Source organism: Apteryx rowi, unplaced genomic scaffold (genome assembly GCF_003343035.1).
Source record: "Apteryx rowi isolate R43461 unplaced genomic scaffold, aptRow1 scaffold_108, whole genome shotgun sequence".
Classification (NCBI taxonomy): Eukaryota; Metazoa; Chordata; class Aves; order Apterygiformes; family Apterygidae; genus Apteryx; species Apteryx rowi.
In genome coordinates this window covers 989946-1016931 of record NW_020447286.1, presented here as the reverse complement: position 1 = coordinate 1016931, position 26986 = coordinate 989946, and the positions used below count along the sequence as shown (strand labels likewise).

General features: G+C 39.2%; 1 protein-coding gene across 1 annotated transcript in view; it reads right to left on the bottom strand.

The window, feature by feature from the left end:
• SEMA3A (semaphorin 3A) overlaps positions 1-26986 on the bottom strand; it is a 173860-nt gene that overhangs the window by 146125 nt on the left and 749 nt on the right. Inside the window, exon 2 of the mRNA XM_026071286.1 lies at positions 26753-26950. Coding sequence (XP_025927071.1) covers positions 26753-26950 — 198 coding nt within the window. The remainder of the gene's footprint in view (positions 1-26752; positions 26951-26986) is intronic.

The following is a 26986-nucleotide window of genomic DNA, read 5'->3' as shown; positions in this document are numbered from 1 at the left end:
AGAGATATCAGGAGCACAAGAATACTGTGGGGGTGGATACAGAGAAAGCAGCAAACAGAGACAACTCCAAGCAAGCAGGTTCCAACTTTAATGACCTGTGTAGGCAGATAAATGAGACTTCAAGAGAAAACAGCATTGTTAGCATGAGGATGTTGTTAGGCATGAAAGGAAAGCACCCTCCGTGTTGACGAACCAGTAGCTGACAGAGGGGTACATCTTATAATGCTAACAGTGTAAAGCCACGATACATTTTCCCTGCTAGATTTTTGTCTTTCATCACATCCCTTTGAATGAATCCTTAATGAATATTGTGCTCTTTTTGAAGTTAGAGAGGAAACACAGCAGAAACACTATTGCCACTTATCAATTACATAATTTTATTTCTCAATTATCTTTAATTTAATAATTGTATTATTTTCACTTCTGTTTTAACTTTAAGGGTTCCTATTGAAAATACTGTATTTTTGCAGGTGGTTTAGGTTACCAGCAATTTTCAGCAAGAGTTCTTTTCCATATACATATTTCTTTTTTTTCCTGAAAGCTCTTCTCTATACCATTATTTTGTCTAATCATCAGCCTTCCTGGAAATATTAATCATTATGTCTACTAGACTTTCAGAAAGGCCTGCGTCAAGTTTCTTTAAATTGCTTCTCTGTTTATCTTAGCCATAGCCTGAATAAAATGATTTCAATAAACAGGTCTGAAGCATATCCTGAATTGTACGGTTGGGATATGAACCTGAAATCCAGCATAATTCCTGGCATTACAGTAACAGCATTTAGTAGAAAGAAAGAATTGTATTAAATTATAAGTGCATATGGAAAGGAATTCTATACCAAAGTAGCTAGCTATATTTTCCATAGTAAAATACTTTTTATAGTTTTGTACTTCTTATACATAAGAGCATAAATCTAATCTACTAAAAACTATGAAAATTTTGTCATGACTTTTTTCAGGTGATTATATACTCTAACATTTAAATATCACTTAGAAATAGCCAACTTAAAATATGGACTTAATGGCAACACTAGGTAAAAATTTTTGGCCTCATATTATGTAGATGGACCAACAAGGTTAAGAATATAGACTCTCTACTCTTAAAAATCTAGTGTCAAACTCAGTTTAGGTACTAAAGTGCTTTGTGAGGCATGGCACTTCAATGGCTGAATACCTGATGTTCAACTTATTCCTATATAGGCTAGAAGGGTGATCACAGTTCTGAAGCTCCAGTGTGAGGTTACTAAATCCTTTAATTTATTATCAGCATCTTTTCTTTGTAATATATGGCATGTAGCCTTCTATGTAGGCTTTTCACAGATGGATGAACATCAGCTTGAAGAATTTGTGGTCCAAACCATTTCTGCATTTCAGACCCCCAAGAGAGTTTCTGCATTACTAATCTTAGATTTCATTTGCTCCTGTAATTCACAAGCTGATCTGACCTAAAACTTTTTATTCTGAAGACTCATATATATTTATGTCTCTACGGGGGCAGAAGGTGTTAATGAGAGCACCGTTATCATTCTAGGAGCTCACAAAACTTATGTAATTATTTTGGTGGTTTAGGGAACACACAGGGACATTTCAAGATATCGCTAGATTAATATGGCTTGGCGTGGAAAGTGTTTTGACTACTGGTCTACGTTTGTGCAAGTTGCTCAGCCTGCTGTCTACCAAGGACGATCTGTGGCAAGAGTACCCAAACTTATTACTAGGTTTTAGCTATTGTCTATAATTAAAAACCAACTGGCCTCATTTATGTCTCATAAAGTGATGGCTACAAAAGTGCTGGCACTGACAGCTCACACTCAGTATTTACTGTTTCTCATTTTACAGTTTTATAAAACAAAGAGTTTGGTTAGCTAAACAAAACTAATGTAAGAAATAGGTCAATATATTCTGAATAACAACAGTATAAAAACAGTTTAGTTAGATTATGGAATAGCTTGGTTCTGTTCATTGAGTGCTACTGATTTTTTGGAATGGAAGAAGAAAGAAAAAGAACAGATGGTGAAAGAAATAAATTAAGCTGCTGGTGATGGAATACAATATCACACTGAATTATAAAGAATGATGAACACAAATCCCTTTAAACAGGCATTTACATGCAGTATTAGAGGCTCATATTGTTGACGTCCATATTTGATTATTTTGGCTTATCTTCTAGTTATTAGAGCTTTTACATTCAATATGATCTCTAATCTGAATTCAAAATAGAAGTCCAAGGCAATTTACAAGAGATGCAAAGGTGGCCTTTTCACTATATTCATGCATGGGCCAAAGCTTTTAGTAATGTTCAAAATGTATACCAAAAAAAAAAAAAAAAAAAAAAAGCCCCAAACCCCAAAAGTCATGCTTTTCTTTCTTGATAGAGTCTTTATTGCAGATTTGAAGGAATGCACATATCGCCACTCTTGACTACTTTTTCTGGTTCTTCCAGTTTTAATAAAAAATGCTCTCTCTCCTCTCCAGACCTTGCTTCATTTATATTCTTAAAATTTAAGAGCTACAAACTGCTACTATTAAAAATCAATGAATTTCAGAAGGAAAGTGCAAGATGTGTTCATGTAAGTGAGAGGCCATGAAATGCTGTGAAGGTTGCAGGGTAAATTTAATTTCCACCTTGGGACAGAAATAAAATTACTATGCCAAACTCAGTCGTGGTAAAGTGATTGCAACTCTTCAACTCAGTAAAGATGCACAGCTTTTCAGGACTTCTCAGTCTGACTTTTCAGCATTAACCCTTCCTTTTTTCTACTGTGATCTAATCAGCATTTTGATTGTGATGTATGAAACAGTGTACCTTCAGTTACAGGCACCTTATCAAATGTGGTGGATAGATTTATTTTTTCATATATAGAATAAGATTTTGTCTCACTGTGCTCATTTTTCTGTAATTTAATGTTACCCCAAACCACAACACTATATGGTAAACAGAAGCCTGATGTCAGTGTAATTGCTTTAACAGAATTATGACTCTGTCCTAAGTTAGTGAAGACAAATCCCCTTTAATATCCACGGTTATCACTCATTATTAATAATATCAATACTTTTCATCCTTTCAGCCTCCAGACATATTTCGAAGATGGTTTGGTAGCACTAGATCCATTTAACAGATGAACATATTTGGTTTTCAAGGTACATGTCATGGCTGGGGACTAAGTTCCTTTACTGAAAACCAGTCTGAAGCCCTGCACTTCTTTTCAGTGATCTCGCTGTTCCACACTCTGTGGAAAAATCACTTTGGCAAATACCTCCTGTGCCACCCAGCACTAACTCTCAGCTCCCTTGAGTTTCTGGAGTTCTGAAATCTGTATCTGTTTTTTATGCCTTGAAACGCTCCCTGATTATGACTTCAGCTCACACACTCCTTTCAAACTTGCTCCTGATAAAGATATGGAAAAGACACAGATATCAAAATGTCTGGCTGGAGATAACTGCTTGTAGTTCACTTCATTATGTATTTCCAGGGCATGGGACAATGTTTCCAAGGTTTCCACTATCCAGTTCTACCAAATTATATTTGTTTATTGTGAGACCTTTTGGGGGAAACTATATTCACATCCAGAGGTATTTTTTAGGCCTAAGTCTCATATTACAGCACTCCAGGTTCTCTGCTTCCCACTATATTTCCTCATGTGCCACAGGAGACAGGATCATCAATGTTAATTGATATGTATTTCTAGCCCTGGCCATTAGTCAGCACTTACTACATCAGACCATGCCAATAGATGCAATCCGTATGACTGGAATACTTTCTAAACTTCCGGGCCTAGCATACGTATCTCCGTACAGAATATTGTCTATATGGTTGACCCCAACAATAGTTGGGGCTCCTCATTCTTGAACAGTTCTGTATGACCAAAGCATATAATACCATGCACAGTGATGCTGCTGGCTACTTCATTAGACATCTTGCAGACTCACAATTCATCTTTGTGCACAGTTTGTTAATGCACCCAATATAGTTGGCATAATGCCACATACCTCTTAGGAGTTTTGTGGATCACAGAGAAGAGTGAGCTGTAGCTCACTAAATGTTGTAAAATACCTGCATACATTTCCTATCAAGCATGACAGACTAACATCAGGGGTCATTTTCTACTGTTTGTACAAGAGAAATGTTCAGCTGTTCACAGAATATTCAAGATCTTAAGAGTGGCCTTGAGCTGGTCCTATATTAATCTGGTCTCCCAAACCACGGCAGTACACAAATTTCCTCTGGCAGGCTTTCCTGGAATCCCTCTGACCTTCATACAGACGTGTCATGTGTCCAGCAAACAATCAGATAACCACAAATCCATAATACTCATCCATGCTGGGATACTCTTCTAAGAAAGGAAGCATGATTAATAGCTGACATTTGCATTATGCTGAGCAAACACTTTAACTTCAGTACGTAAGTCCTGTTGAAATTGGAACTCCTTCTACCAATTGACCAAATATGACCTTGACTCAAGCCCGCAATCACAACAGAAGTAGCTGCCATGTGCCAAATTCATGAAGATCATCAGCAGTAGGAGAAAACAACACCTTCCTGAACGATATAAATTACAACTCGAGGAGTAAGTGACAATTGTCATGAACAATAAAAAGACCTCTGCTCTGAATAAACTTTGCAAAACCTTGAGTTCTCGAGTGAAAGCATCTTATATCCAAAATCTATGTCAGCTGGACATCAAATCTATTCGCTCTAATCATTTTTAGACTTTCTCCGGGAACTCTGCATCATTCTCGGAAAAGGTTGGACAAAATCAGCATCTTGCCAGCTTTCTCTGATAAAGACAGTGGGACCATTTCGGTCACCTGAAAGCCTCCCAGGTAAATAATCAAGATGACAAGATAGAGCAATTCTTACTTCAGATGCAAATGGGGAGCACAGTGCACTGTTCTCACGGTGAAAGATGACTAGCCCTTGACTAGCCCTCTGATGTAGCTGAATAAAAAAATATCAGGAAACTGGCACGGCCTACTTCTTCAGGACAGTTTGCTTCGATGCCTGCTAAAAGCCACGACACTAGTAAGAAGACATCACTACATAAGCAAAAAACCTTGGTAACATGTTTTCAGGCCTGAAATGTATGGCTTGAATTTCTAGCAAAAGTTTCAAGATTTTGTCTTCCCCATTTGACTCTCTCTCTCTAATACCCAGAAGATATCATAATATAATATACCTGTAATATTTTTATTTTAACTTATAGTACACATACTAGAATATACACATCCACATCCACACTAGAACATACTGAAGTATGGATAATATCTTGACACCTGATTAAACATGATCCATAAAATATGTGAGATATACACACACACACACACACACACACATATATCTCATAAGGCAGAAACAACAAAACACATAACTTTTAGAATAAGGATGAGCAATATTATTTTGATTTCATTTTTATGCCTATTCTCTTAAAAGGCAGTATTTTCAGAGGTGTTAAAACACCAACACTTCCATTGACTTAAGCTACCTTTGAAAAATCAAGGATGAGAACTGCTGCAAAAATATCAAAGACTACAGATAAAAGTGAATTACAATTTGAAATCAATCAATCAAAGATTCTAAAAATTCATTATCACTTTGTCCTGGTTTTGCTTAGAAGAACTGCAAAAAGAACTGCAGAGGTAAGATGGTAGAAAACAAAAATTTTGCAATACGTGGCAAGGAGTTGCTGTGTTCAATTCTAAAGGAACTTGGCAACTTCTAGCCTTCTTCAGGCCATGTTATGTCAGACCATGACAGTGGTAGGGAGAATGGATAAAAGGGGAGGAGGAGGAGCTGTACTTTTATATACCTCCTGAAGAGCCTCCCTGAAGTAAAATCTGGTACAAACATACCTTAATATTCAGGATTTTTCTCTCAGTTTCTGTCATAAATGCCTTTGTAATCTGTTGCTAGGCTTGAAATGATTCAAAGTGAACGCTATCAATTTTAAATGCCTTCTTTTGCTTCCATCCACAGTAACATTTGCTTTCGAAAAGCCCAATATAGAGATACTCTTTTATGATTATGAAAGAAAATTTAAAGAGCTTATTTGTTGAACAGAGGGGAAAAAAAAAAAGTAGAACTTTGCAATATTTATTTTCCTCCTTTATACCTCAACGTTTTTTTTCTCAACTGTCAATCTCAATGGCAGCAGCTAAAGCTACTTGTTTTTACTCCTCAAAAACAAAACCAAATTTTTTTTTTCCTTCCAAAAACTGGTTAATTCAGGACTCATGTGCTTGTGTCCTTTTCCCATCTCTGTCAAAGAGCCATGGTATGTCCTTGGCCTGACGATTTACCCTGCTGTATCTCAGTTCGCTGCCTATCTTTGATTTGCTAAATAGGCTGTCAGGTTTTCCACACAGAAACAACGTTTTGTAGCTTTGTAGGGCACACTGGAGTCCAGTTTGCATCAGGACATTTAATTTCTCCTATCAAACAAGTAGTAATGCAAAAGTTCATTAACGAACAGAAAAGCATCCAAGTCAAATTAATATAACCTCTAAAAGATATAACAAACACTCATAAAATTGTCTTTCCTGAAGTCTATAAATTACCTCCTCACACTAATCTACTTCTGCTTATGATATTATCTGTTTTCTGCTAAAGAGGTCTCCAAACTATTACCTTGGCAACCAATAAACATTAATCCATGTGAGATTTTCCTCTTGAAATACTTTCTATATTGGAAATGTTATGTAGGAGGTAAATTTCACTGGAACTGGAAAAGATGTGCTGATGAAATGTGAATACATTTTTATGGATTTTGCAACAAAACAGAACCCTGGATCTTTTTTCATGTGAAAACAAATTCACTGTCAATCTAATGGAAGTGGCTCCCTTAAATAGCTTGGTTCGAAAGGACCAAGCCAAGGGTTGAAAGGGCCAAGGGTTAAGCTGGCAAGTGCCTGGGCAAAACTGTACCTTGCATCATTCCTTAGCAGTTCTGTAGGCTGAAGCACTTTCCGGCTTGCACAGCAAGATCCAGTGCTCTTGACATGCCACTTAAAAGATTTAGTCAGAAATCTCAGGCAAGCAAATAATGTCACACTTTGCTCCATCACCCCAGGTAACGTCAACTGTTGAGGCTGAGCTTGGAAAGAGTGTTGTAACATTAACGACCAAAAACTGACCTGATTCATAGGCCACTGAGGTCAATAGAAGGACTTTCACTGAATTTAATAGGCTTCAGATTGCACCTCTGTAGAGCAATACCAAGAATTTGAATTACATCCAGCATCTAGCATGGAGCCAAGGCAGCAGCAAGCAGATGATTAGATTCTACTGCAGGGAAGCACCATTCAGGCATGACCGGTTTAAGGGGTCGATCAAAGTCCACCGATGTCTTTCCACAAGCTTTGAACAGGCACCACACGAGGTAGAACGGGAATCCAGTAGGAAGGGGACGGAGGTTTAGGATGGCTGTGGTGAGGCCTACATCCTAATGCTGTTGCACAGTGCACACTTGAAAGTCAGGTTACATGCATAATATTTTATTCATAAGGGCAAATGCTTTGGAGCATTTGTGAAATAACACATTGCTTGGGTCTCTAAAGACATGATGTGAACCATAATGCATGCTATTTCAAAATAACACACAGCTTGTCACTTATTATTACTGCAATAATCTGTATTTGAATGAATCAACAATGGCAATGAAGACTTACAACAAGGGAGGCGCAATCTCAGCAAAAGAGAAATTCTGGTTTTGTATTCCTTATGGAAAATAAAGGAAACCTTTTGTAAATAATGACTATTGTTCCAGACTTACTTCTTGAAGAAAGGTTAAACCCCTTAGAATGAGTAGATGGTTTCCTTAACATTCAAACACAACATGGGATTAACTTTTCAGAAGTGGTTTCTATGTCTAGTAACACTCATATATTCATCTATGCCAGAACCTAGGGGACTGCACAGCTTGTTTTGGAAAACAGTCATTCTTCTTGTGTGACACCTGGAAGTCCCCTGATAATCTACAGTGTTCCAGTTGACTGATATAACAAAGTACACCTGAAACCACAGGTTAGAAATGGGGGGGGAAGAAAGAAAGAAAGAAAGAGAGAGAGAGAGAGAGGAGATTGCACACACAAAGTTTCAGCAGCAATAAAAATGAACATGAAACTGCTTCTCCTCGACAGCAATATGAGACAAACATGCCTTTTCATATTGAAATGAATGATGCTAAGAAACTTGAAAACTTTTGTAGTCTTTACATTTAGAACACTGTATACCATGAAGATGTGACACATAAGGAAGAAATTTTGAAAATAGAAATTGTCAGCTTTTGAACTATCCACGTAGGGCAATAATCATTTAAGTAACCTTTTAGACTATGAGCAAATTATAAAAGCAACCTTTTTAACAAACACCCCCCCCTTTTTTTTCTCTCTCTTTAAAAGGGGCAAACTTCTAAAAACACTCACTTCTCAGATGCTAAAGTAAGGCAGTCAGAAAGGTATCTTTAAAATTCTTAAGTCTGAGAAATTAGGCTGTATATATTGAGAAGGAATTGTTCCAAGGTTTTTAAAATGTTTGAATTTCTTTTTACTACTTTCTTACTAGAAAGTAATAGTAAGATTTTGTTTGTTTGTTTTGGTACTCAGGGGCTTGTTTGACCCTTGAACTGGATAATTCTGTTAGTTATCAGTTGTACTGCTTGTTCTGAAAAGTCCAGAGAGAATCTCATTGTGCAAAAAGATAGTCCTTGCCTCCAAAAAAACATGCAATATCAATGGAAAATAAAGCCAAAGGGTAGGGTAAGCAAAGCAGCATGGCTCCTAATTATAGATGGGAAGTTCAGGCATGGCAAGATGGTCTGTGGTCACACAGAAAGTTTGGGTAAGATCCCGGAGTTGAAGATAATCTGTGAATTCAGGGTTTTAGCCACAAGGCCAGTCTTCCTGACACTGTAAACTTCACTGAAACACGAAGAGGAAATAATATAAGCAAACATTTATCTTAATTTTTCAGTGTCTTATAAGCTTTAAAGCTTATAATCTTTAAAAATGGAGGAAGAGATCTGGGATGTAGTATTATACTATTTTATCCAAAATACTTTATCATTACTTTACATTAGTGCTTTCTAGAGAGAAAATAATAATGAAATATACAGACCAAATAATTTAGACCTTATTTAAATAATAGTTCTATAAACAAACTGTAACCGATAAGAATATTATTTCTTTAAGTAATGTATTAGAATTCTACTAAAGAATCAGACATTAATTTTTAATGCTTTTTTCTGCAATAAATTTTGAGGACTATGTTTTGACACTAAGGCATAGCTGTCTGTATCAAGATGGTTTGGAGCTTCACTAGTCACATCAGAGCTTTATGAAGCATGGTGTTTTTCTGAGACAACATAGTTTCATAGCAAGTAAACCTGAGAAAAGCAAGGAATTTTTGTCTCAGGGGAAATTACAGTATTCCAACATCTGTTTTCAAATTAAGACAAACAGTCAAAATGCTGAACTTTTCACAGAGTGACAATTTAGAAAAAAAAAAATATCTGGGAAGGTATGGGTTTTTTTTGTTTGCTTTTTTTTTTCACCCTGATCATTTTATCTATGTCATTTCTGGCCTGGGTATTCAGTTTTCCTGGGATTGAATGGGGGAAAGCAGTGCATGCCCTCCACAACCCAGACATGGCCAAGTCATATCCCCAAATCTTGGACATGCTTCTGAGTGTCCTGCCTTACATGGCATCCTATGTAAATCCCGCTAAATGGCATCTGGACAAAGTATAAATATGCCTTATGCCTGATTCTTACCTTTTGACCGTAATTCTAGGCAGGGATACATCTCTTGTGCTGTACTGTATATAAATCTTATGCTAATTTTTGAGGTGCTATCAAAGAAGATTTAATGGAAATTGTTGTCCTGTGCATGAAAGAACAGGGAAGCAAGCACCTAAACTACGTGAAGTCCTTATGAATCATCCTGTCACCTTGAACACACTCAGGTTAATGTCAGATGAATGCAGAGTTATGTGTCTTACATCAGCACTACGATCCAAAGTACTGTTTTCATTTGGATAGAACTGGTGGAAAATACTGATTAAATGGAAACTTCATTTTTCATTGACAGTTCATTCTGATGGGAAACGCCTGCCTAATTCTCGTAATAAGCTACCGGACAATCCCAGAAGGAAACTCTGGTTCTGCATGCCTTACAGAGCATGCCTGGCCGCCCTGGTGCTTTTCTCCTGCGGCTCAACACTGACTTCTCTGCCACTTCCAACCTGGGCTGACCACGGCAGCACGAAATGGTCACAAACTCATCTCACATGTGCCAGAGATCAATTTTGGTACGATAGGGATTTCCATTTACTACGCGCGCTGAACTGTGTTTGACCTGGTGCCGAAAGGTTCCATTTACCATTGCAGGCACTTCAGCTGTGCAGCCTCCACTCCGTGCGCTGATTTATGGATGCATGGATTTGCATATGGCAAACATCCACACAGCTATATAAGTTTGCTTCTATGCCAATAAACGTAAAGTCAGGGCTACGACACTAGTATGAGTAATGTTTTTATTAGAAAAAGTTTTATTTATTTATTTATTTATTTATTAAATGTGCATAAGGATAAAATTCCACTCCATTTCTAGTTTAAAACACAGGTAGACTGCTAAAAAAATAAAAAAAATAAAAAAATAAAATAAAAAGAGCACCTTCTTTTTTACTGACTAAGTTTTGCTGGTGTTTAATGGGTATGCATCGAGATCATCTCATCCCCAAGGGCAGGGCTGAGCATGAATCCTGACGCTGATGGAAAAATCACCACGCTGCTCTTGTAGATGGGAATGTAAGAACAGTAATAGCCAGTTAGACCAAAGGTCAGTCTAACACAGTAACTGCTGATGAATAGCAATGGATGCTTAAGGAAAGAGTATGAGGACAGGACAAGACATAGTTCCTGTTAGCTCCCCCACGTTAAAGTTGAAGAAAATGTTCTAGCTTTAACAAAAAATAGTGTTTGGTCTCCTGCACACGAGGGCTAGACAATGACTACTGCAGAAGGCTCACATTTGGGTAGTTTCAATAACAGCACTGCTAGCATCCTTTATAAGTACTGAAAACCAATGACCTGGTGTTCAGAGCACCCAAATTTTTTCCTGTAAGTAAGCTGTCATTCTCTCCTCCATGCACATAGGTATCTTCCACTAATGTTAACACTGCCTTGATGAAACATTGTGGCAGATATTCATTCATTCTTTCCTTCCCGGTATGAGCAAAGCAGAAAAGATCCACCTCCCACCCACATTTTGTAACAGATTTAGGAATGCAAGACCTTTCACGCTTAAATCACTTACTGTGCTATGCAAATGTTTATATCCACTGAAACACAAAACACATCATCCGTCATTTGGAAACCCAATTTTGAATTAGGTATTTACATTGAGGAACAACTAAAAATAACCCATAGCAGGGCGTGGCGTAATTTTGCACTGTTTGTGGGTCTGGTCCAAATACGGTTATGTAAATAACTTCGTATTTGTGTACATTATGTAAGTAAATGCATGCATGCACTTGAGGATACTTTCTGAATCCAGAGAGCCTGGGAAGTTTGTTCCCTCGGCTGAACTGTGCAGAGAGGGGCTGAGCCTAGCTAAGAGCACAAAATCCACCAGAAGAGCAGCTGGGGGGGAGAGGACTTCTGGTCTAAGTAGGGCAAAGCAGGTGAAGCAGGTTCCCATGTTGTATTTGCACTTCATGTAGTCTTTCACCTGCTGGTCACTTCATACAGATGGCCGATGTCTGCATGGCCCTCAGCTATCAGGTCAACAGCTTCAGAGACTTTCTTATAATAATTGGCCTTCTTGATGTATGTGAATCTCCTGTATTTATTGACACGTTTACAGTGCAGCTTCTAACTAGTCACAGGAAACTCATCTTTGGCCAGGAGCATGGAAGTGTCAGGATGCCCCTGCTGCAAGGCATTTAGACGCGTTTATTAGTGAGGTATGCTGCGGGTTGTTCTCTGATTGCTAACACAGTTTCAGTAAGAGTCCCAATTAATTGCACTGATTCCCCCTTCCAGCCTAGGGAAAGACTTCACAGCCAACTGCGCCAGAGATCAGAAGCAGGGCAAATGTGTTTCCTATTGGAGTTTATGCCACAAATGGTTTCTGCTCCTATTTTTAATAGAAAACATTCTTATTTCCTTCTTCAAATGTATGCCTATTGTAAAAGGTGAACATTTTTATTGTCCCACCACCCTGTACTGCATTCATGGCTTGCTACATTTTCTTAACACATGACACAGGACACAACAAGTTTGGGGTTAACAGAAGTGTCTCCACAAGTGGTTCCACCTGAGCGGCTGCAATCTGAGATTTCCCTCACCGTTTTGCAAGGAGCACGGAGAGACTATTGACGAGCTGTGCGGAGCGCGCGAGCACGCGGCCCCGTGCTTGCTGTCCCACTTTGTCAGGCTGACGTCTGAGAAGGAGCAGGGATGCCTCGCTCGCGCTAGCAGCTCCCTGGAGCAGGGGGAAGGCAGTCCCGGGGTTTCCTGCTGCGGGGAGAGCTCCCGGCTGCTCTCTGAAGCGCTCAGGCGAGAAGTAGCAACTTTCAGTCAAAGCTAGCAGAAGTGCCTGCAGCTATAACTCAAGTAAGGAAGCAATACTGCAGTAAGGGATAAAAGTTTCCACGATGCTATGCCCTTTTTTTGATGTATATGGGAATGGTTATTGGAACAGAACAAGTGCACGATGGAAACTCTGTTTCCAACATTATGGTATTACTTATCTCCAGTTACTGTGCTGAAATCAGTCAAACTACTTCAAGGCTGATTTGGGGCTAGTGTGTTTTTAATGGTACATATACACAGATGGACTTTTATGTTTTAATGGAAAGACCTATTAATAGGGAAATGACAGAGGTCTTCAAAAAAATCAGGTAGGATTTGCTCCTTTGCTCAAAAGCTCAGTTCGAGCTTGCTTTGCCATTTGACAATTCACATTGTACACACTTGATCAAACTGATACACTTCCCGTTAAAGGAGTCAAAGATCCCCCGGATGGGGTGGGGGTCTTTTGTACCAACTTCAGGATCCTGCTGGCCATAAGGCCGGACTGAACTGCAGCGAGGCCATGAATGCTCTCCCTGCACAGCGCAACCGGGGGGCAACTGAGATCAAGAGAGATTGTTATGGGTTGAAAAGTATTTCATTTGGGAACTGAACAATATTTTGAATAGTTTTTGCCTCATTTCTTCCCATTAACCGGCCAAAGCTCAACAATTTCACATAATCGTAACAATGGCTTGGTTTTGTTGCATTATTATTTCATAAGTGAAAAAGAACTTCTATAACCTCCCAAAAGGCCACTTCACGCCACAAGTGCCATGTACATTGGAATCAATGGGACTACTCATGTGAGTAGAAGTTTATAAGATCAGCCTTTTTTTTTTTTTTCATTTTTAATCTCCTGGTAAATACCGAGACAAATCACATTTCATTATAGGAATATTAGCGTGATTGAGCAAATCCCAGAGCCTTTGAATAATTGCCCTTTATAAATGCAGTGAATGAAATTGTGTTTAACTTTGTCTCAGTGAGTTCTTTTCAGCATAATTTAACCAGATCAAATTAGTGCACAGAAGCTTTTTGAGAAAGAAAATGTGTGCTGTAAATGAATACAGGGGTGACACGAGCTATTTACTGAATTATGAAGCTTGAATGAAATACAGCATGGTATTTTGAGGTAAGCAGATGGAAACTACAAAATAATATCAGGGAAAATGATTATTGCTCAGTAAACTATAGCAACAGTACCATGTTATCTCATGATTAAGGGATCAGTACATAATTCACATCACCTTCTGATGTGAACTTTACTTTGGAGATATTTTTTAGTCCTTGTGCCTGCCTAATCACAGATTTTGGAGCTGTTTCAGGCATAAATGGCTTAGTAAATCTTTCTTTTCCCAATACACACATGCCAATTCTATCTAAGCAGACACAAAGTACAATAAAACATGTAGAAAATTGCCTGGCTCGGAGCCTATTAAGATCTTGATTTTTCTCTGTGTTCTTCATTCTTCTACTGTTTACTTTCTTTTTTTTTTCTTTTTGGGTTCATGAAGAACTGTATCTTTTGAAGGACACATTTCGTTTTAAATGAGAACATTTAGCCATTCTCCTGTGTTCAGGGGTCTACTAAAGTACAGCAGTGGAGCAGAATGGTGAAATGTTGAGCAGCATGTAAGGCAGGTTAAAGCAACAATTATTTTGAGTGCCTAGGGGCGTCAGACACTGGCAAAATTCAGAAAAATAGTCTCGGGTCCCTTACATTTGTTCCACTCCTATGACACTTGTTTGCCGGATTCTCAATGAAGGTCTACATCAGCTTACTGCTTGGGTCTTATGCTGGAGGAAAGGGCAGAGGATGGGTTATTTCAGCTTTTATTTTTTTCCTTTTTTTTTTTTTTAACATATCAAAACAGGCAGAAAATGCAAAACAGTGGGAGACCTGGCACTGCTTTTTAAGTTTTGCTTTTCCCCAAGGGGCCATTATTACAGCAAATCTATTTAAGGCATGGAAGTTTCCATACCTGTGAATAGGTTAACGTTTTATGGTGCTGCTTTTTAGAGGGCTTTGAATTTCAGCTATCTCTGTCAGAAGCTAGCTGCAGAATTATTTACATATCTCCCTTCCTACCTCTGATGACCATTCACATGCAAATAGGAGCTTTGACAGCTTCTGCATGCATTTATGAAACCCAGCGATCTGTCCATTTTCCAGCTCAGAATGAAAGATATGACAATGTCTTAGACTAAAGCTCTGCCAGACTCTAGATTAGTTCCTTACTCTGCAATAGTGAATATGGACAAAACTTTCTTCGCATGGAAAACTCCGGGAGCACTGTGAATGCAAGTTTGTCACAATGTAAGAATTAATTTCTTAGGGACTGCCTGTGGGAGTGTAGTTTTACAAACTACTAAAAAGGCAGTGCTGACTTAAGCAGTTCTTGCATTTCCCTCCCTTGGCCACTTACAATCCAACAGAATAACTCATCCCCCTCCCACAAAAAAAATTGATTTTTAGACTGGCTTCAATTCATTGCATGGTGGACACACTGCTGCACCAACACCGCATGAGGGGAGGAAAATGAACACCAGACGCTCAGACGACTGCTAAACACTGTGTTTGAGGAACCTGGACTTGCACCACGGAGCACTTGCGCCCAGTATTTTCTCACTAATAAGCGGGCCCCAGAGCAGGTCACCACTGCATATAATAGGTTCACAATCTGGTCCTGCACATGCAAGCAATTCTCTCCAAATTCTGATGTCTGAAAGACCTAACTGAGTGGCTCAGCTCAGGACAATATTATGCTTTCATGGTGATTATCAAAAATCATTGCTGTTCTAGCCATTCACCAGTTATTTCAAAAGAAAACCTAAAGGTCTTGAAACCTAAAAACTCCTTTTTTCTGGTGTGGTTTCAGTGTCCTATAACCAGAAACAAGTAGACGTTTCCTAGCCTAAAAAGCTATTCCTCACCTCTCCTCATATAATTTGCATACATTGATCATTTCCATATGTCTGGCACAAGGTAAAATAGTTTGTATGCATAGTAATGGGGGTGAGCCCACAGTGAAACAAAATTCAGCTTTTGTCATATTTCTACATGCTGATAGAAAACATTTTTAACAGAATGGCAGTTAGTAGAAATATCCTTTTAAAAGCTTTTTAAGGTAAGTCTCAGCTACGGAAATTTTAAAAAAATAAATAAATAAAAGTTGCACTGCTCAGTCTTTTTGTCCATACCTCTGTTGCCATGTAAATTAACAGTAGCAGTGGTCCTCTCCACTGATACGGTTATAGTCATTTTAATGGAGTTACACTTGATTTACACCAGAATAATCAGTGACAGATTAAAATTCTAGGGAAGAATAACAATACATTTGAGCCTTGATACTGCTCCCCTTAAAGACAAATGTAAAAGTTTCTTTACTTCAGTGAGCTGAATATTTTACAGTGATCTCTGTTGATCTGTTTGCTAACTTCAAGAACTGGGTTCAGCTTTTCTAGCGCTAGCATAACTGGCAAAAAACTAGCTAGCAAATGGTCCCTAAGACACCTTGGTCTAACTTGTGTCTGAAGTTCAAAAGTGCATCAAAAGCTTACAAATTTTTGTATTTCCTCTATATTTCTTAATTGATGGAAGGAAAATTAGTATATTATTATGGAAAAAGAATGTTCCTCAGAACAACCATTGCAGCACATAAGGGGCTTGAGGAAGCATAGAAGCAAAGAAACAGTAACATTCATTGAGTTAATTCACTAGAAGTAATATCTAAATGCTGCATTTAAGCTATGTGGAATATATGAACCACCAATTTTATTTTCACATACGCCAGGCTGATGAGGGGAACAGGTGCTTTCGTACTTATTTTAGGAATGAAGGATGTGAATTTTAGAGATGCAGAATTCCATTTCTGAATTTATTATGGCCATTAATCCTCACTATTAGGCTTAAACTCGGGCTGTTAAGCAACGGTTTTCCAGCGAGCGAGTCACAAATGACAGTCAGTTAGACTGAGCTGATTAGGGAGCATTTCCCCAAGTGGCAGAGAAGGGCTGACCTCCTCCTGGAGAAGGCTGGAAAGCGTTTTGGGTAGGTTATGTGCAGACTGAGTGGAAAGGAGAGGAATTGTCCAAAATGAGGTTGTTAGTCTGATAAGCAAAAGAAAAAGTGGGATTTTTTTCTTTTAATATATTTGATTATCAGCTCTGATTACAAAAAAAGGACAAGCCTAGCTTTAACTCCAAGAAGGAGCCCAGGACCTTGCACTCGTTGGCATGCGTTTGGGAGAGGGTATTGCAAAGACTAAGCACAAAGGCTCCTTTCTCCGGTCGGAATCATCCATAATCACCTTCACAGCGTATTTAGTGTGAAATGTAGGCGGATACTCCCCAAAAGGGTTCCCGTTTAGAATTGTATGGAATATCCAGCATCAAATTAGATGGCCTTTCTGTATAATAGGCATGTGTTTCACGTAACAGGAGTACACAGCTGTGAATATAATTACTATAATCACTTTAAAGTGATTATAAGCTTGTGTGTGTCGGTCAGAAATAAGTTCTGACTAAACTTTGAATATACACATTAATGGGATTATTCTGGGAGTCGGATACAGCTCTGAATAAGCATGGCCAACTCTCTGACCTCAAGCAGTTCCTCACGAGATCACTTAATACCACTTTACAGGTGAGAAAGTTGACACCTATGAGCCAAAGAATTAATAGGATTTCACATTTACGGTATTTTCTTTGATTCCTATTTCAGTACAGACTTCTTTTGCATCATCAGACACGGTGCAGGGTTTCAGTTAACCTCCAACCTCCATTTGTATGTGAGGATAGCAAAATTTTCCTACTTTGTGTGACTGTTGCCCAGTAAAGAGTGTGAGGTGGAGAAGATTCATCTTTCATCAAAAGCATGATGAAAGACACAAAATCTTAAAGGGATGCTGGAAAAGGGATTAGGATTCATAAATTCCATACCTGAAGCAGTAGATTACAGTTCCCTGCATATAGTAAGAAAATCAGGGATGTAAATATAAAATATATTAAAAACAGAAAAAATCTGAAAAGTAGGATTAGACATTTATGATACGTTTGGTCTGAATGCTCCAGGCTGCAGAGAGAAACAAAATTTCCAATGCATATTACAAATATACTTTATTTCACAACATTCCTTTAAAAAGAGCTGCATGGAATTTTTCTTGAAATGTAACAAATCCCTAAATCTTTTATCTTGAGACAAAATCTTGCTCCCCTGTTTCCTGGGAGTCAGTTATGACTGGAGTACAAACAACCGAGGATAGATTTATACCAGCAGTACTGAGAGCGGGTTACTATATTGACAACTACATAGTCAACATACTGTGAATACTGCCTTGCTGATGGTTAGGACATTTCAGATAAGTGCAGACAAGCTCTTTAAAAATGTTATCATACCTTCCTATACTTCCCTCTGGATGTACACTTGCTCTTGGTGGATGGACTCTGACATATCTTAGAAGAGCAGCATTTTAGAAATTAAGGAATTTCCTGATTATGCAATTTGCAGGTAGCTGAGGAATTTTTTTATACTGTTGTTTGCAAGGACAACTAAGCAATATGTTCTGATGCTGCCTTTCATCTGCTGCAGTAGAAGGGAATATGAAAAGAAAACAATCTGGAAGATAAAGTCTTCTCTCCAGGATCCCACAAATTTTATGCTCTTTTTTATCACTTGATAGGAACTGACGTTTACCATATGGGCCAGGAAGAACAGAGAACTTGAGCAGGACCTAGCACGACTGGCAAGAGTTGGTCTACAGATGCTGCAGAGCAATAATCATCAATGATTGGATCCTTGCAGTGTTTGGAGAAAAAGAGCTTCTCCAGCAGTCAGAGCCATTTCAGATTCATGCAAAAGTAGTCAAGTTTCAGTGGGTAATCCATGAAGGAAGTAAAAGTAATACTAACGTCCTGATACCTTTACTTAATCTGAAGAGACCTCGTTCTATTCCTTGCCAAGCACTGCCCTTCCAGTGTCAGCTGGTGATGAAAGCTTTGCCCCGCTCTTTCCGTGGCTCTTCTGGGTGCTTGTGAGCTGTATTTATTGCCTGTTGCCTCTAGAAAAGGCCACCAACCCCTCCCCCTTGAAAGACAGCTCTAAATCCTTTAAATTATCTCACAGAGCTTTTTTGTGTCCTTTTCTCACACACGGCTGGAATTTCAAAAGGAGCCAAGAGGAGCCACCAGAACCAACATGAGCTTTGCTTCATTAGTGTGGAGACTAAAGGAGAGCTTTCTTTTTCCTCCTTCCACAAGTTAAATGAAAGCAAATAACTATTACATTCCTCAGATTGCTCCCTGAAAGATCCAGCTTTGCACAAAAATATTTACAGGAGATGAGAATTTTATTTGACTGCTCACTTCTAAAGTTTCTGCAGCGTTCAGCTGGAGAGATAAGCAAGCAGCCCAGCAAATGTCAAACAATGTTAAAGCATTAGAAGAATGGCAAAAACTTCTGACTTTACAGTGTTTGGCTGTCGAGCAGCAAAGGACGAAAACTGGATGTGACACAAAATAGACCAGTGCTCACACATTTCAAATATTGCTGTACATGAGTCTAGCTCAGGGGGGATCTGTAATCACCAAAGTGAGAAAAGAATCCCCCAAATTTTAAGTTTTGACTATTTAGAATAGTTAGAAATAAACCTAAATTAGATTTCATCCTGGTCTCACTAATGATGAGATAACTCAAATGAAGAAGGGGAGAAGCAAGGTCCAGGCACCTGCCCTTTGAGTTGCATATATGCATATCTATATGCAAAGCATCCAAATGAAACTGAGCCTTGAAAATATTTTACATTTAAAGTGTAGAAGCCTTCAGAATATGACAGAGCTGATTAGGGGACAGCTTATCAAAAGCTCAGAGTGATTAAGCTAATAGATTAGTAAAGCTCTGCAGACCCAGACAATCATTTCCAGCATGTAGCACTGGATTTGGGATGAGCTTATTTGTAAAAGGAGGAGAAATATGAGAAATGTGGGAGATAAATTGGGTAACTGTCTTAAGAACATGAAGAATTTCAATGGTATTGTGTATTTTTTGCTATGATTTAAAGCATGATGTAAATTTAGATGACCTCAAATTTAGATGACCACAGCTGACCTCAAAATCACAGATATTGAGGATATACACAGGTTTAATTGGTGGGATTTTTACACAGATTTAAATGTTTATGTGGGCAGAGACAGTTTCTTTAATTAGGGTGTTTTGATATCAGAATCCAGCCTAAATTCACGAAAAACATTTAATTGGTACCTTCTTTTGATGCTCTCCTGGAAAGAAAGAGAGTAAATGAGTAAAGAAGGAGCTTACATTCCTTTTACAGTCCTTTGAAGAGCAATGAGCACCCTTAAGTCTCTTTCAGCTGGCCTAACCCAAGACTGCCTCTCTGGAGGTACCACTCTTCTTCCATGGACAGTAAAAAGAGCCTAATGTGACTGACTACGTCAGTCAAAGCGAAAGAGAAGGAGACACCACGGAGAAGCTCCTGCAGTTCAGGAGACAGACGACAGCGCTCTTAAGATTCCTGATGTTCTCAACAGCTGTGGCCATCCCTTTCTCACTCTTACACTGGGGCACTGTCCCACTTTGGGGGGGGGGGAACAAAACAGGAAAAGCAAAGTACATGTACTATCTCCCCAGCTATTCGCACCATCCACAGCTGTTACCGTAAGAGAGCAGCGAACCTATGTGGAGGCTGCCCGTGGGAGGACCGTGAACTTGCAGACACTCCAGCAGGGAGCTTTAATCCTGCACGGGAAGGAATTCGCTGAATCGCCCACCAGCCACCGCACACCACCACCAGCAACTTTCACATGTAACCTTAATTAACAAGTGCACCGAGACAAGCTACAGGGCTTCATTTACAATTTTGACTTGGAGCTGCCAGGGCCCACCCCACACATTTGCTTAAAAATAAGTGTGTGGGAGCCTGAAGACAACTTCATCCTTTTTAGCTTTCAAACAACTGGAAAATGTCACAACCGTTGACACCACTTAGAAGGATTTGTTTTCATCTCCGTCACTTGGGCACTGCCTCAGGTGAAGATCTTATTTTGTTTCAGACTGAACAAGGGTCAAGTCAGGCCTTAGCTGATACAGAAACTATACAAAATACTGGAGCATCTTTGTATCACTTGTGTTTCCATTACAATGTTCCAGATATGCACATAAGAGAGAAAAAGCCTGTGTCCCAGCAGACGTAAATAAAGAAGATGTCTCTCTAATATCAGTTGTGAGGATTAAAGGCCATACGCTAAATCAGTGATCATTTTAGTCAAACCAAAACCATAGCACAGAGTACAGTATCAGAGTGCGTCAGAGCATAGCAATGCATTAAATCAAACCTGGAAAACACTTTCAAACAAAGAGTTAAAAATACAAATCATTTTCTGGTTTCTTCTCAGAGGGAACTTGATGTAAATGCTTTCTGTACACGCGAACACACACACAGAGGTGAGATTACCATAAATAATGCATGTACATTGTAGCAACCTGCAAAGACTGGGTTCCTTATTTTAAATACTGTTTTGCTATGTCTTATGGCATAAATACACACCTAAATAAGTCCTGAGCATACGGACAGATACTTCAGGCCTGATCAAAAAAAGACTTCAAGCACAGAAGTAGCTTTTAAGGTAGACTTCAAGTATCAGTAGATCAACTGAGCTCAGTGAAACTACGGATGTGTTTAATTTTTTTGATAGATCAGAGTTTTGAAGATACTGTAACAAACAGCTCCCATAAGCACTCCACACCTTGTCCACGGTGAAAGAGCAGAGCTCCCATTTCTGTCAATACAGCACCTTCCATGAATAATTCAGTCATTTGCAATCTGTACGGCATCAAATAATTACAGAGAACTTAAGCTTTTCAGAAAAGGGAGGCTTTGTAATACAGAAACCACTTTTTCAACTGGAATTAAATGGGAAAGTTGGAATTGCAAAATGAAAATGTTGGGCTAGGTTTTCGCCCTCCTTGTTCCAATTACTCTGCATGTCTCCGGCCCTAACTAGCTAGCTGAAAATTTCCCTATATAGGCAAGATCGGAGCTTAGGCAGTTCCTTCATCAGCTCCTGCCTCCTGTCAGCGTGTGGGGCATGTCAGAGGCAGGAAGGACATGGCTGGGTGATCTGGAGATCTGTCCTGTCATTTCTCAAGTCTCGTGAAGACCCCAGGCAACCAAAGGTAGAAAGATCAGCACAGAGAGCTTCTCCAAAGTATTCAACATTTATGGGGGGGGGGGGGGAGTCATTGGACATCTTCATCGCCTCCTTCCTGCGCTGCACGAGACGAGGCCAGAGAGTGTGGGCGCAGTGCAGAAATGCAATGCAGAAACGGTGGAAGCCCAGGAATGCTACAAGCCTCTGCCTACACTGCAAAGGTCACCTGCTCTCCTGTCTTACCAGCCTTCCTCCTAAATCTGGGGTGCCCTTCTCTCCTTTTCAGGCACGTTAGAGCCTGAGAATATTATATAGAGAATATCCTGCACAGTGCAGTTTAAGTAAAAGGTTTTTTTAAAACAAATACCTTGAAATCTGAGACAAACTCTAACACTGGTCCCAATCCAGGAGACACCCGCTCTCTCCCCAAAGTTTCTCTCCCCTTTTCCTCCTCCCGCTACGGCCTCCTTTCCCAATATTTGTGGAGTTATTGGATTGTGAGTTATGGAGTTTGATTGAAAGAAAAAAAACAACAATCAAACCCGCTGGCAGGTCATCGGCTACAGCTAGATTAGGTCAACAAACTATAAATCGAGTATGATATTTATGCTAACATACACGCAGGTAATTCAGTGCTGTGCCATTCCTGCCTTGTTAGGGCACCTTGGCCTGATTGAAGCGGACAGAAGTTTTGCCGTTGCTTTCTCTAGGGCCAGGATTTCACCCATACAGAAATCCAGCCTATAAAAACGTAAATCAGCTGCATGTCAAGAACAGAGCAGTTCTTACTATCGCTGCAACTTTAAACAAAACACTTATTTTTAATATGGCTTGAATTGGAGCCAGGGAGTAATACAGCTAAATCTGTGCGCCATGTTTTTCCAGTTACTTATTCTCAAGTAATATGTATCCAATTGAGCAACAATAACAAAAAAGAACCACACATGTACTCTTACAAAACATATTTAAAGCATTTAGTAATTTCCAATAAACAAATAGGACGCGACAGATGGATTTGAGAAAGTTGGGTTCACAAGCTTTGCTCATGTAGGGACAAAAATCAGGTTGCCTTAGGAAAAGGTTTGTGAATCAAGGCATCTTGATGGAAACTCTCTCTTTCTCTGGGCTTACAAGTTTATATCTAAAAGTTAGGATAACTAGTTCTATCTCTGTTTGTACCCTTACCTCACCATACAGAGAACAGCAAAAGAAAATAGGAAGCAATAAATGATACAAGAAATCCATCTGGAGTGAAGACTATTGTTTCAAACTTCGCACACTCAACCTGATCACCGTCTTACTGAGAAGGTTGTGCTCAGCAGAAGTTTCCTGAACAGAGTCTATGACCTAATGACACAATATAGAGACTGTTAACAACAGACGCTGAAATTCAAGCTGATGAGATTAAAAAAAAAAAAAAAAAGCTTTAAAGACAAATTGTTTCCTAATAGTTTATTGAAAGATTCCTTACTTTTTGTTTGACTGATTGACAATGTCATTTCTTGTTATTTTACAGTAAGGACATAAAGTCTCTGAAGGACACCAAATGGGGAGCACAGAGGTAGAAGGGATCAGCTGAGCCTTCAGTTTTATGGTTGGTTTTACCAGACTTTAGGCTATGATCCAGCACCCATTGATCTCAGCGAACTTTGGATTAGGCCCTTAGTCATAGTCATGCTCTTTGACTGAAATACAGCAGTAAATATCATCTGGGTAAAAACCTTTCCAATCCATGCACTATGGTGAAAATGCTTGGAAGCTTTAAAATGTACTGAAGAAACCCCTGATGCTACTGAAGATGCCTTTTGCCACTGATTTCAGCAGGACAAGGAATGTCCTCCTCAAATTTCCTTCCTCTAACATGCCACCAAAATCAAGCTGATAGAAACCAAATAACCAGAACTCTGTTTTACAATAAACAGAAAGAACCTCTTCAGACCACAGACGCGGCCTTAGTATACGCATATACACTTTCCCTTCCTTTTCCTACCCGTGCTGTGCCCTGTAGGATGCCTCTAATCTGCCGCGAGGCTGTGAGTGACAAGAAGTTAGGAGGAAGCAAGAATGGGAGTTCACTGAAACTTCTGTCCAGCAACCTGGGAAATGGCAGAGCTAATACTGGACCTTTGAAAACAAGTGACCATAGGAAATCGAGGTTGGCAGGGATTTAACCCTTCAGGACTCATTTGGTAACTTTTAAAGCAAATGCCTGAGCTTCCTAACCATGTTTGACATCTAATTAGTTGAGAAAAACAAGAAGTTAAAATACATCCTTGCTATTCTTTTGAAATAAGGCACTGACAATTAGCTCCAAGGTATTTGTTTAGGCAAAAAAACAAGCCTGCATGTTAAAACAAAGCACAATGATAGTCACTGAAAAGAGAAGTCACTTGGGTCACTCTTTTTACCCTGCATATTCTTTTCAATATCATAAGTTTATTTTACTAGACCACAGCTCGTCATGGAGAGGCAGAATGGATAAGTAACTGGATAGGTTCTTTCCCTAATTGCAAGTAGTTTGAATAGAGATGAATCACATACCAATATATAGAGCAGTAATATATCCTGAGAGATACACATTAATATGTAAGGCATTCAATCAGTGTCTAAAAGACATATTTTCAATAGCTGCAGCTCTTAAGGCAATTTGTACACCAAGTGTTAACATTTAACTGTCTATAGTGTACTATAGTGGAAAGAAAATTTGTCTTGAAAAGCACCAGCTGATAAGGCTTAGTTTTCCCTGCCTAATAATGATATCCCTGTACTTAGGGATCAATGCAGCAGGACATTCAACACGTTCCTCTTGACCTGGCCAAGCATTTACACTGGTACTTAACTTTAAGCATATGAGTCGTCTGATTTGAATTGTAGGGTTACACATGTTTTAAGTCAAAAATGTGATTAAGTACATATACGAATCAAAGGCAAGAGTGTGAATTCCTGAGTCTTCAGACCTTACTTTAGCTTGTTTCCAATTAAGTATGCATTTAATTTCTTTCCTAGATTGGAAAAAGGGTTGCTCAATGTTTGTATCATTTTCTTTTTACAATGATTCCGCCAATTATAAAAAACAGTTTCAATGTTCCTTTCAGTTTCCTGTTTTACTCATATAGGACTATATATTAAAATCTGATGTCTCATGTATTTAAAAAATGAAAATTAGATCCTTTCTCCCAGCAAGAGCAAAACTGGAAAACAACCAATCAGCAGAATAACAAAATGCTGCTGAACTGTATATGGATACAGTACCAGTGGGAGAAAACTCTGAGCCAGATCTGGCCATCCTCTCTGAAACTAGTTTCTGTGAAATTAGTCAGTGAGAGCAGGGGTAGCAGACTTGGGCCACCAATAAACTTTAAAAGGGTGAAAAATAATAAACAATAATTAATTAGCCATTAAAGCCCTTTACAGGATATTTTTACAGGATTTATATTTCTATATATTAATCTGAGTTTCAGTATGATCGTGAAAGTTTGGAAGCAATTAAGAGGGTTTTAATGAGCTTTTAATGTGACATCTACTCATGGCTTTCTTCAGATTCCATTATTCAAAATAATAAATTCTATGTTAAATATAAATGATTTTTCTTATGAAAACCAAATGAACACATTCTGAACCCCTTAAACTGTTCTTTTCACATACATATATATATAATCTTTTCAAGTTTAAACACATACAAATATGCATATATGTGTTCTTTAATGAAACTGCATATACATTTATCTCCTATGATGCATCCAAGTTCTGCAGGTGCTTAATTTTCTGATCTAAAGTATGAAAATGATGTCTGCCTTGTATCAGAGAGGATTTTACCCTCTCCCATATGCAGCACAAAAAGGACAGATGAAAAAAATTAGAAAACATATTTCTACTGGCAAGAGGTGTATTGACACTACACTGTAAACTGAGATTGACATCTATGACCAGACATGCACACACATGTGCACTTCTTTCCACTGCAGAAGCAGTGTATTACTTTTCCTCCCTCCCCTCAGAACTGTAACTGCTTCTCCTTTGCTCAACCTTCAATAATCTGACAATTATGAAAAGTCAGCTCTTCAGAGAGAAATATAGATATACATCTCCTTTTTAGTGATAATACTGCACAACTCTTACAGTTTAAACTTCTACCCCAGTTGCACATTCTCCAGATTTTGTGAATTCTTCCAAAAATGTATTTACAGAGGAGCTATACTGATAAAGAAAAGAGTCTTTCTACTTCAGAGTCCTCCTTTAATACAAGCATTATGATACGTAAGTTAATTACTGACATTGCAATGTGAGTGGCATTCCACAGTTTCCAGCGTAAATGTAATCTCACAGCTCCCTCTCCTCAGTTACACCTTCCCTGTGATCACTAATGAAATACATCAGACTATACCGAAAACGATTTCAGTTCAAACAAATTGCACTGCATTAAACACCCATAGGCAGCATTTTCTAGTGCATAACAGTCCTTTCCTCGTTTTCTGGACTGATCTGTTCCTTTCAGTTTATAGTTTCTTGGCAAACCCACCATCTACTGCTTATGTTAGGCATCTGATTGTCAGATTTGCACAAACTGAATATTCATGACTCGAAAATTAACCACTTCGTGCCTAAAAAAAGGAAAATATAAATCTTCATCTATTGCAGGCTGTTCGAAAGAGCCCTGGTATTGTGGCTGTACTAGCGCCCAGAAGCGGCGAGCTGAGCCGGGTGGCCAAAGCCGTCTCATCGCTTTCAGGACGAGTAAGAGTCCGGTGCAATAGCCCGAGACTGCGAGCGTTCTTCCAGGGATCCGCACGATCCCGAGTCCCTGTGCGCAAAGGCAACTAACTCTTCTTTGTCTGTGTTCAAACTGCGTGGTGCCGACGAGAGCACAGAGTGGCTTTTGAAGTATTTCTCAGAAATTGCTCTTAACGCTGATTTCCATTTTGAAAGATAAGGAAAACCGCCGGGGAGAAGGGGGGGGGGAGAGAGATTTGGGGAGGGGGGGGTAAAAAACGAGAATAAGAGAGAACAACAGACTTACCTTTATAGGATAATTTGAGCCTTGGCACGTTATTCTTCCCATGCTGGCAGTTCACTCGTCCTGCTAGGAATACTCCCAAGGAAAGCAAGGCAATCCCAGCGAGGCAGCCCATGCTGCAGCAGCCGCGGCGGGGTCGGCGCCAGCCGGAGCCGCGGCGCTCCGCGTCCTGCCGGGCGCCGCCGGGGAACTTCAGGCAACCTGGGGGAGCGGAGGTAACAGGTGATGGGGGTGGGC